The 12,248-nt window shown below is 40.9% G+C and overlaps 1 protein-coding gene across 2 annotated transcripts; it reads left to right on the top strand.

Annotated features, from left to right (window-relative positions):
• The first annotated feature begins 1,608 nt into the window (after window positions 1-1,608).
• LOC133513132 (acid-sensing ion channel 1B-like) lies at window positions 1,609-11,756 on the top strand. 2 transcript variants are annotated; one of them, XM_061843563.1, is made up of 8 exons: window positions 1,609-2,190; window positions 2,293-2,420; window positions 3,788-3,938; window positions 6,703-6,759; window positions 6,886-7,039; window positions 8,613-8,704; window positions 8,808-8,887; window positions 11,446-11,756. In XM_061843563.1, exons 1-8 carry the CDS (start codon window positions 2,121-2,123, stop codon window positions 11,560-11,562), a joined length of 849 nt encoding a protein of 282 aa, XP_061699547.1. In that variant the 5' UTR covers window positions 1,609-2,120; the 3' UTR covers window positions 11,563-11,756. The 2 variants fall into 2 exon arrangements, with proteins under 2 accessions (XP_061699547.1, XP_061699537.1); XM_061843553.1 differs by having other exon boundaries at window positions 1,609-2,420.
• Window positions 11,757-12,248: the final 492 nt, after the last annotated feature.

Here is a 12,248-nt window from a genome sequence, read left to right as displayed (position 1 = left end):
AGTATTTTTGATTGAGGGATTCTTTTAAAAATCGAATATTCACCTGAAGTCAGACATGCAAATTTATGTGCATTATCATTAACGGCAGTGCTCTGCTGCGTGCTTTTAAAGCACTCAAACAGGCAAAAGTGGTTGTGAGGCACAGCTTTATTGATCGTAGCGCTCTGATTGCGTGTGTCTGTAAGTTAAGAATTTAATATTGTGGGGGGGTCCTGAAGTATAACTAATTGGCATTCAAGTGAAGGTCATATTTAACTATTTATAATCACTGATTAATACAAGGATCCATCATCTGGGATGTCACGCTTTAACAGTTCCATCGCACGACATACACGACATGTCACGCACATGTGCTTTGTGATTTATTCGTTCATTTTAACAGGCGCTTGCAATATGCAAGCTACACAGACTGCGTAACATACAGTCCACGGATGGTTTTTCGCACATAGCATCTCTTTCACGCCATGACATCCACGCCTCACGATCAAGCATAATGCTGCTGAACATCACGCACCTGTCTTGGCCATTCAATTACATTTATGCAGCGCTGACTTGGGAATGAGGACCAACGTTTGAATTATTTTTGAGGGGTTGAAGCTGTTTCGACAGTGGATTAGCTCTTGGGTTGTGAGCTGCCTAGCATTACGCTATAAACAATGAGAATAGAACAAAGTGTCAATGTTTTTTCACAAAGGCACTCTGCTAAAATCATTCAATCAATCATCATCATCACTCATCGTTATTTGTTATTCGTTGTTCATAATGCAAAGTAGAATCACGATATGGTTTCGCAGATACTGTACTAGTCACTGTGATTTGACGGGCGCGGTCGTGCCGGCGCGCCATCGCACTTGCAAATCTGCACACTCAAGCACAAAAAAAAATCATGTGCGGGAAATTTGTTACGAGTAGAAATACGTAGATATTGAAAGGCGTCGCTTATTTTGCGGAGTCTTGACCAATGCTCCCTCTAAGCTGCGCAATTGCGCACTTGTCGCACACATGAAAACCGATCCAGTGCCGTTAACTACAGCCTGACGTCTTTTTTTTTTTTTTAAACACGGAAGCACAACTGCCCAACCTACTTCTACTTCCTAGTTTACCTGACACCGCCCCCCTCCGCTCTTAAAGGGGTACACTCATAATTGCAAACAGAACACACACCGCAACTTTATATCTGAGGGCATGACTGACCACACCCGTACATTTTTCAAATGTGAGTGACTGCTGTACTGTATATGAGCCATTGTCAGACGATAGCGTCAGAAATTACGTTAATAGTTCGCAGCCTGCAATATAGAAGAGTCAAATCAATGAGCGAGTGGTTTTTTTTTTGTGTGTGTTATTTCACCGCTCTGAGGACTAAGGTTCAAATCCCGGCCATAGGCTCCAGCACTCCCGCAACCCTTGTGAGGATGTTTTACAGCTCAAATTGATTTCATTGTAAAGCATACTGAATTATAAAAACGTGGAAAACGTTAATTATTTCATAGGCTCATTGAAGCTGCGTCGCAGAGGGCTCGTTGGACTTTCTACTACTTTCGCTCTGACTGGACACTCTCTTTCACTTTGCACGCTTGCCCTCCTGCATTCAGATTTTGGCCGGTTTATATAATCTTGCAAAAACTCCAATGTCAGATTAACGTCAAAACTGGTACATTGTTGTCAACTGGCATACATGGAAAGTATTTACAGTGATAGTAATACCGTATGCAACAGACCTCTGTTTCTCTCTCACGCAAGCCGCGAACATTGTTGCTAAAAGGGACGTTGAATCACCAGCCTGCAGGTCTCCACAACCACACTGACACGAGGTTTTCTCCCAAACGCAAGACTTCAAACCTTCCCCTTTATTTTCTCCTCTTCCACTTTATACCTCCTATTCGGTCCTACATGTTCTGCAGCAAAGGGGGACAAACGCTGACCCCCAGTGGAAAAGGACTATTAAGAAGAGTTTTTTGGTTTTTTTTTTTTTTTTCAGATGACTGTAATCAATTGATGGTTTACAGGAAAAGGAATCTCTCTGATCTATCTCTCAGGTCTTCACTCGTTATGGCAAATGTTACACCTTTAATGCCGGGGGTAATGGCCGCCCTCAACTCATAACCACCAAAGGCGGAATGGGTAACGGACTGGAACTCATGTTGGATATCCAGCAGGATGAATACCTGCCCGTCTGGGGAGAAACCGGTGAGTCAGAACGCCATTTACAGATTGAAAGGATCTCCCGCTTCCATTGCGGACTGGGCTGCACTCACACTGACTTTTTTTTTCCCATTTGTCACTATTCAGATGAGACGTCGTTTGAAGCTGGGGTCAAAGTGCAGATTCACAGTCAAGATGAACCTTCTTTCATCGATCAGCTCGGTTTCGGAGTGGCTCCTGGATTCCAAACGTTTGTCTCTTGTCAGGAACAGAGGGTAACAACTTTCTATGGTTCAACGTCTTGACTTTCTTCTCTTGTGTTTAAAATTGAGCAAAAGTATTAGTACACACAATAAGATATTGCAACCCATTGAAATGCAATATTGGATTTTTCTTGTTTTTAGGCTTCCACCACTGCCTCTTTCAGTTGTTGCTTGCTTTGAGGGTTTAGTCACTTCACTCTCTTCTAAATGCATGCTCTATAAGGTTTAAGTCTGGAGACTCACTTGACCAGTCTGAAGCTGCACACTTCTTGCTCCTTGCAGTGGGAGCTTTGAGTCATTGTGTAGCTGCTTGATTCTTTGCATTAAATTGGTCGACAAAACGTTTGAGACTACTTGTTTGTTCATCTGAATGAACCTGCCACCATGTTGTTCAAGGAAAATGAGTGATCCTGTCCCAATAGAAAGAAAGATAGCCAAAGCTATTACATTACCGGTACCTACACCCACTTTTATATACAAAGAGCTTGGACTTCTTCTTTTTCTTTCGGCTTGTCCCGTTAGGGTTGCCACAGCGTGTCATCTTTTTCCATCTAAGCCCATCTCCTGCATCTTTCTCTCGAACACCAACTGCCCTAATTTCTTCCCTCACGACATCCATCAACCTTTTCTTTGGTCTTCCTCTCGCTCTCTCTTCCTTGGCAGGTCCATCCTAGTCACTCTTCTACCAATATCCTCACTCTCGCGCCTCTGAACATGTCCAAACCATCAAAGTCTGTTCTCTCAAACCTTGTCTCCAAAACATCCAACTTTGGCTGCCCCTCCAATGAGCTCATTTCTAATCCTATCCAACCCGTTCACTCCGAGCGAGAACCTCAACATCTTCATTTCTGCCACCTCCAGTTCTGCTTCCTGTTGTCTCTTCAGGGCCACCGTCTCTAATCCGTACATCATGGCCGGCCTCACGACTGTTTTATAAATTTTGCCCTTCATCCTGGCGGATACTCTTCTGTCACATAACACACCAGACACCTTTCGCCAACTGTTCCACCACCGCTTGGACCCATTTCTTCACTTCCTTTCCACACTCTCCATTCACCTGGATTGTTGACCCCAAGTATTTGAATTCGTCCACCTTCGCTATCTCTTGTGTGAATAACAAATCTACAAGGAAACACCAGAGAAAAACATGACAGTCGTACGTTCCGATAGTTTTGCATTAAAACGTTTCCATCTTCAGTCTTCGAAGTTGCGTAGCAGATCAAGCTTTTCATTGAACCTACATATTTTCAGTCTCTACGAAAAAAAATTAAGAAATTGGCCTCGCTTTTCCAATACTTTTGGCAGTTGATGTAAATATTGCTTTTATTCTATTGTTCATTTCGTTTCTAAAATGCTTTGTATGTTGTGTAATGTTCCAGCTGATATATCTTCCACCACCTTGGGGTGACTGCAAGGTGACACCCATGGAGTCGGACTTCTTTGACACGTACAGCATCACGGCCTGTCGTATTGACTGTGAAACACGCTACCTGGTGGACAACTGCAACTGCCGCATGGTGCACATGCCAGGTAGGAAATCTCCTGGAATCAGAAATACGTATGTGGACCTTTTTGTTGGTCCTTTAAAAAAATAAATAAAAAGATCATTCATCTAAGTCAAAAGAGTAGACAGTAATATTAAGATAATAATACACAAAAATGTTGTTTTTTTTTTCTTTTGATTGGACACACCATCTCTCAACCTAGAGTGGAATAAGAGGAGGTGAACCACGAAGGTAATGGTTTGGCCAAGTTCTATTCAGAGTCAGCAGTCAGCCTATTGTCCAATCAATAAAATGAGATTGGACTGCCCTATAAAAAAAAAAAAATATCATGTTGTCTAATCTCAGCAAATATTGTCCAGTGTGACTCAAAACTCACACAAAAGAGCTCTCAGAAAAAATGTATAATTGTTAACTTGGATGTTTCACAGCACTACTAAAATCTAAAGAAAAGCAATTATCAAATCCATTATCTGAAACCTTCATCCTTAGTCCCCCCCTAAAAAAAAAAAAAAAGATACACCACAATCAAAAAAATCATTTTAAATACAGAAAGGACACATTTGTGTGCCGATACCTTAAAATGCACAGTCACTTTCTCCCCTTTCTCCCCACAGTCGCTCCGCCCCGCCACGTTTCTCTCTAGCAAGAACAAACACTGTCTCTCGTCAGCAGTCACGTTCCAATAACTTTTGTTTTAAAAGACTTGCGTATAAACACTAACGTTTGCACACGCTTGGCATTCGTTTTGACCCAACATGAAATTCAGTTCTTTTATAATGTTATGAATGTCTCAGGTCTTCTGTGGCCGGAATCTCTGTAACTTCTCCAGTGTAAAGGATATTTTTTCATCCTCAACTTCAAATTGTTCTGAATACCTGGCTGCCATTATTTTATTGTATCTTTGTATGACATTTTGTTGATTGTTAGCCCGTGCGGCTAGCTGTGGTGTTTTCCATCATATGCCTTCTTTGTGGTTGTTTCAAATGCAACTCATTCTCTTTGTTTTATGGTTAGTTTGACTTTAAACTCCAACTAGTCGGGGCAATTATCCGCTTGAAACACATTTTTTTTAAAGAATATTTACAAAACTGCTGCTTGTGGTGCTGAGAGTGGAGACACCATTAATTTGGGCTCAAGAGTAAAAAAAACAAACACTCGGCTGATTCACAACTCGCATCAAGAAAAATCCCCAGAGCACGTCACCACTGGACTGGCAAACAACTAAAACAACAATTAAAAGAAATATTTGCTCAAGGTTATTTATGCCAAAGTAGACTCAACCAGGACAAAAGATTCTAGGTTCACATATCATTTCCATTCTGACCTGTGACATTTTTCATGTAGAGTTCATATGGAAATAAATATGTGCCACCAGGATTTGAATTAAAAATCATTCCATCCAATTTCTTTGTCGCTTATCCTCATGAGGGTCACGGGGAGTGCTGGAGCCCATCCCAGCTGTCAACGGGCAGGAGGCAGGGTACACCCTGAACTGGTTGCCAGCCAATCGCAGGGCACATCGACACAAACAGCCGCACCCACAATCACAGCTAGGGACAATTTAGAGTGTCCAATTAATATTCTGCCGCATGGATTAGAAATACCACTGAAAATTCTATGTTGTAAAATCGACATTCACATCACAAATTTGCCATATAAAAAAATGGAATCTTTGAAATTCAAACGCAATATTTTCAGTCTCCTGAGATTCAACAGGCTCCAATTCGCTGTCTGAAATTCACCGTCTAAATTAAGTGTCAAGAAGGCAGGGTTACTTCAGGTCAGAACCCAACACCCAGCCAATCCAGACAGTTGAATTTCAGACAGCGAATTGTACCCAGTTGAATCTCAGGAGACTGAAAATTTTGCGTTTGAATTTTTTTACTTGGCGAATTTGTTAAAATTGAAAAGTTCAACTGAAATACAGCCATTGAAAATGGGGTCACTTTGAAATAATGTGAATTTTACAACATAAAACGTTTTGTAGCATTTTTGTGGAAGTAAATTAGTGCCACCAGGATTTGAATTTGAAATGTAAAGTAATCACATTTTCAATAGTTGCTACAATTCGTTGTCTAAAATTCACCGTCTGTGCCTCTTGGCAGGGTTACTTCAAGTCAGAATCAAACAGCCAGCCAATCCAGTTGCGCTTTCTTAGTATCTCATGTCATGTGACTACGAAAGGTTACCTGTGATTGGCTGGGCGTTCGGTTCTAACCTGAAGTAACCCTGCCTGGTGGCACAGGCGGTGAATTTCAGACACCAAATTGTAGCCAGTTGAATTGTAGCAACGATTGAAAATGTGATCACTTTACATTTCAAATAAAAAATCCTGTTTTCGGTGGCATTTCAAATTCATATCCTGGTGGCACTAATTTACTTCCATACATTTTTAATTCAAATCCTGGTGGCACATACTTCTTTACATAACTTCGATAATAATACAGAAACAGAAAATGTTTGGGTGGTACGAGGTGAAGGAGACTTTTTTTTTTTGTCAATTTGTGTTATTTTTGTGATTTAGCTGCACACTCTATCATCAATTTATGCAAAAATCCAGGAAATTCCTTTTACTTGCAACTGTGTATCCTCTAGCGGCTGACTGAGGGCGCGAGGCGAGTTCCACCCCGTCGAGAACAAATCCCGTCAATCCATTAACTCGCAAACAAAAAATGGTCACAAGTCACGACATAATCGATGTGCACCTAATCCACGTTAATTCATATCCAGTATATTTACTGAAAGCCCTTCCGAGACCAATGAGGACTTCCCGTGCATTTTGGTTGCAGGTGATGCACCCTACTGCACTCCGGAGCTCTACAAAGAATGTGCTGATCCCGCTCTTGGTAAGAAAGAGTTTATTGTTCAATTCTGGACTGGACCTAAATGAAGGGGAAATACCAGTTACTGTAATTTATATCGGGACAGTACCTCGTCCTTAAGACTTCAATTAATCTTTCTTTCCCCTCCAGATTTCCTGGTGCAGAGAGACAATGATTTCTGTCTGTGTGAAACGCCGTGCAACATGACCAGATACAGCAAACAACTGTCCTTTGTAAAAATCCCCAGCAAGGCCTCTGCTAAATATCTGGCAAAGAAATACAACAAATCCGAGCAGTACATCAAGTAAGCACCGGCGATAAATTTCATGCATCGTTTTGTCTCAATTCAAAATTGAGAATGTCCTCATCCGGGTTAAAGGTGTAATACCGGGGCCGGCCTGCCAGAGGGCCGAGTAAGGAATTTTTTTAAAAAATATGTGAAATTATTATGTGAAAATGAAAAGTGCGTGCAGTTTCTGAGTGAAATCCTGGTAAAGAATCATTCTCTCAAGTGGGTGTGTATTTGCCATAAATTGGGAACTTTTAATTTGGAAAACATAAGGCAAATGGTTCAAATGTAAAGAAATGCGCAATTTGCATGATTACATATGTCAATAGCAAATAATCCGTCAGGGGAGGGAGTGATATTCTGTTCGGTCTCTGCTGGAGAAGGAGCAAATTTATTGATGTGACCCCAGAGAACTTTGAAAACATGGCCGAAATGGTTCAGAAAATACTGGAAGAAGGGGGAAAAAAAGAGTAAATGGAAGAAAGAGCGCTGTCGCTGTTGTTACTTTTGGTTTGTCCCATGAAGTGTCCCAACACCAAGTTAAAGCAAAGCAAATTTATTTGTATAGCTCTGCGCTCCGCTATTTGACCTGGGTCAGTCGATCTCAGAGCTTCACTGGGTTGGTATTCCGTGAGCATTTCTTTCATGTATTCAGGACGTAAATAGTTTAGTGATTTATAGACCAGAAGCAGAACCTTGAAATCTATTTTAAAGGTGACTGGAAGGCAGTGCAAGGACTTTAAGATTGGAGTCATATGCTCTGACCGCTTAGTTTTGGTCAGAACACGAGCTGCATAAATTCTGAATGAGCTTTAATACTCTTGTTTTTTGGGGGGAGTCCAGCCAGAAAACTATTACAATAGTCAAGTCTACTTGAGATAAAAGCATGGATGGGCTTTTCCTGGTCTGCTTGACACATACAAGCCTTCATACTAGAAATGTTCTTCAGATAGGAGAAGGCAGTTTTTGTGATGGATTTGGTATGGTTGTTGAAAGTCAGGTCAGAACCAATCGGAACACCAAGGTTTCAGACTTGGTCTTTGGTTTTTAAAGATAGAGAGTACAGGTGTTAAATCACAGCAATTCTCTTTTCTTTATTGCCAAAAACAATTATCTCAGTTTTGTGATGATTAAGTTGAAGAAAATTTTGACTCATCCAGTTATTTATCTGATTTAGACAGTGGGACAATACTTACTCTAGTTACTCGCATGATGTTTGGCAGTAACGACACAGAACTGAAACAAACATTTTCTTTTTTTCCCATTTCAACCCGTGTTACATGTAAATTCTAGGAAATGTTAAAAACTAGTGAGTGGTATTTAACATTTTTGTCACCCTATGTAAATCGTTGGGGGGGGGGCATATGAAATTTTGCTCTGTGAAACATTTTCGGTTGCATTTTTAGATATGAAAATTTCAAATAAATATGACTTGAGTGAGTGAGTGAGTGAGTGAGTGAGTGTGAGTGAGTGAGTGAGTGAGTGCATCACAGACAAAGATACCTTGGAATTGTTTTGTTTTTGTAATTTGTGAAAAAATATTGCAACATTTCTTTTAAATGATGAACATGAACGTTAAACTCTGCAGGGAAAACCTCCTGGTGCTGGACATCTTTTTTGAAGCACTCAACTATGAAACAATTGAACAGAAGAAGGCCTATGAAGTGGCGGGATTATTAGGTACAACATCATGGGAAATATCAATAACAGGATATCGAGAATTTGTGCTTCCTTTTCATTTTTTTTGGTAATCGTCCTGCCTGCCTTGATTTGAATATTCCAGGTGATATCGGTGGTCAAATGGGACTTTTTATTGGTGCGAGCATACTCACCATTCTGGAGCTCTTTGACTATCTCTATGAGGTGAGTCAACTTGAAAAACTACATTAGGTATTAAAAAAAATAATAATAAGTCTCCACTTTACTGATGTGTCCAAAAGGCAGGTTGTTTGTGAAATAAAAAAAAAAAAAAAAACACTGACATGAAGCATTTCAAAAGTGTTTCCACAATTGTAACCTATAATTTGTACAACCCAATAAAAAAAAGTTAATCTTGTGAAAAGGGGATCCATAAAAAAAAGGTTTGCAAAAGTGTGCACACCCTTTAACTGGGGCTGTCATTTTAAGAATTAACCACTCACATTCAAATTCAGCTGTAGTAGGTGTGATTTTCCTGATATTTTTGTAGTCATATGTTACAAGAAAAGCCATTGTCCACCAAGAGCAGGGGTCGGGAACCTATGGCTCGCGAGCCATAACTGGCTCTTCTGATGTTGCATATGGCTCGCAGAGCCTACATCGCTACATACTGTCCAATGGCATTTCTGTCACGTAGGCAACCCAAATGAGCAGAGAGTTTGTCCTATTGGGGTTGCCGTACTTCACTGTAGCAGTCGATGTGCGCAGGTGCAGGAGGGTCCAATCTAAAGCAGGTAGCAACAGCTATTTGTGCAAACAATTGCTCAAAGAAAAAAAAGATGGGGAGTTTTCGGCAAGACTGGAAAGTCATTCACAAATGAAGGAATATGCCAAAGCATTCGTGCCTGATGATGCCAATGAACTTTTTGACAACTTTTCGGATAAAGACAAGATAATCAAACGAATAAAAGTCATGCTATTGTTGGCAAGAACTGTTCACCATTATACCATCATGATGGCAAATCAAATTGAATTACGTTCACAATTCACGAATGGGAGTCTCAACGCCTGCATGAAGCTTCATCTAACGACGTATGAAAGACTATAAAGCCATCTGCAAAAGAAAAAAAAATGCACCACCAGAAGTCACATTAATGGTGACAAAGTGCTTTTGTCATCATTGGTTAGCAACATCAAAAAGTTATTTAAAATGATTCAGAGACTTATTGTACTCAAAAAAATGTTGGTTCTATATAAATCCTCAAATACACCTGTATTTAGTTTTTTAAAATATTGCATGGCTCTTTTGAAATTACATTTTGGCATTTATGGCTCTCTCAGCCTAAAAGGTTCCCGATCCCTGACCTAGAACTTCAACGGGGTTCGAGGGATCTCATGGTTGTGTTGAAAGCAGAATTCAGGAGATGGCTACAAAAGAATTCCCAAGGCCATGGAAAACAGTGAAGACAATCATCAAGTGGAGATGACATGGAAGAACAGTGATATTTCCAAGAACTCCATGTCCTTCTAAAATTGATGAAAAGATGAGGGGAAAATTAATCAAGGAGGCTGCCAAGAGGCCAAATATAGCAATGCAGGACCTGCAGAGAATTCTGGTCAGTCTGGCTATTCAGTACACCTTCCCATCTTCCTACCTTCAGGAGGCACCCTTCACCACATTTGCCCCTGATGCCGTCGAACTGTCTTGTGTCAACCGTTGAGACCTTAAAGTTCTTGGGAATTACAGTTTTACAGGACCTGAAGTGGGAGACGAACATAAACTCCATCCTCGAAAAAGCCCAGCCAAGCATGTACTTCTTGTGGCTTCTGAGGAAGCAAGGCATGCCACGAGAGTTGTTGAGACAGTTCTACAAAGCAGTCATCGAATCAGTCCTGACCTCCATCGCAGTCTGGTTTGGGGGGCTGCCACAAAAAAAAGGACAAACTCCGACTGCAGCGGACAATAGAAACCGCTGAATGGATTGTCGGTAACCACCCTACACGCCCTTGAAGACTTGCACGCCACTCAAACTAGGACCAGAATCAGTCCTGTGTACCTCCATCGCAGTCTGGCTTGGGGCTGCCAGAAAAAAAGACAAACTCCGACTGCAACGGACAATTAAAACCGCTGACCGGATTGTCTGCACCACCTTGTCCACCCTTGAAGACTTGCACGCCACTCAAACTAGGACCAGGGCGGCCAGGATCCTCCGCATCTTTGCACAACTGTAGTTCCCTACTATTTGAATGTCTATTGTTCTTCGTTCTTGTTCGTTTGTTCTTTGCCCTGAATGTCATACCAGGGCGGCACCGACTGCCAGACAAATTCCTCGTGTGTTCTTACGCACTTGGCCAATAAAGCTGATTCTGATTCTGAAAGGCCCGTCTAGTTACTCTGAACTTTAATTGGGGTAAATCAGAGACACTGTAAATGGTGGAAGATGTGCGCTCATTCCTATTTGACATGATTTTGACCGTCATTGGTTAATTTTGAACACTTCCACATCCCCAGTTTCAAGAATGCATGCACACTTATGAAACCACCGTCTCGGTTGTTTGTTCTCTCTCTCCCCTTCACGAAAAAAAAATGCTTCCCTTCTTTTTCCAACTAAGCAGCAGACATTCTAGGCCTCATTAATGGCGGAAAAAGTTTTGAAATGGTTTGCTCTGATTTCATTTTCCCTGGCTTTTGATCAGGGCTATGCTAATTTTTTATATCCTTGGTATTACAATATGTTAATGTTTTCTTTAGAGTCATTGACCGTTATGTTTCATCTTTTCAGGTGTTAAAGTACAAGCTGTGTCGCTGCTCCGACAAAAAGCACAAACACAGCAACAATGATCAGGGTACGGTACTGAGCCTTGATGATGTCAAGTGTCACGTCAGTAACTTCCACTAGTTGCCCAGAATCTCAAGAGTCCTCACAGATTCTGTTCAGTGCTACCAGCCAACAGGAAAAGTGTCTCAACTGCGTCGGACCTTTTGCAGAAGTGAAGAAATAAGACACTCGGATCGCAGGACTGCAGTGAGAAACACGAGTGATTGAACCGTGTGGCAATTTCTCATAAAGGTTCTTTTGACACGTGCTGGAGCAAAAAAGATCATAAAACAGGAGTGGAAGTTTTGAAGTTTTTCTTCATTAAAAAGATTTTGGTTTGTGGGTATTGTAAAATAATTATTATCAAGGATTTTTGCCTCATATGTTTGATGGCTTGCATGTAAGTTTTATCGACTTTTTAACAACTTCCCTTTTTTTTTAACTTTTCATGCCATCCAAGAGCATATTTGGATAGTCTTTCCCATGTCAAGGCTCGTGAGAACATTTCTTGACATTGTATACAGTATTCTACCTCATTGTGGAGGGTGACAGCAAGTGCAAGTGACTGAGATGAGGAAAACCAAACATTTCAGGTATTGGACTGAAATGGTAAGAACGGACAAAGGAGAAAATCCAACATTGGCATTTATTTGTGCTGCAGCTATTGTAGATATTTGTAGGAGAAGCATTCGTAATACAATATTTAGTCTCCAAGAACAACTAACGACTGTGACTGCAGATGTATTTTGTGGATCTTTTGAGAATTG

The sequence above is a fragment of the Syngnathoides biaculeatus genome, chromosome 2, assembly GCF_019802595.1.
Source record: "Syngnathoides biaculeatus isolate LvHL_M chromosome 2, ASM1980259v1, whole genome shotgun sequence".
NCBI lineage: Eukaryota > Metazoa > Chordata > Actinopteri > Syngnathiformes > Syngnathidae > Syngnathoides > Syngnathoides biaculeatus.
Note: the sequence above shows the minus strand (reverse complement) of the source record. Positions and strands in the feature narration are given on the sequence as shown.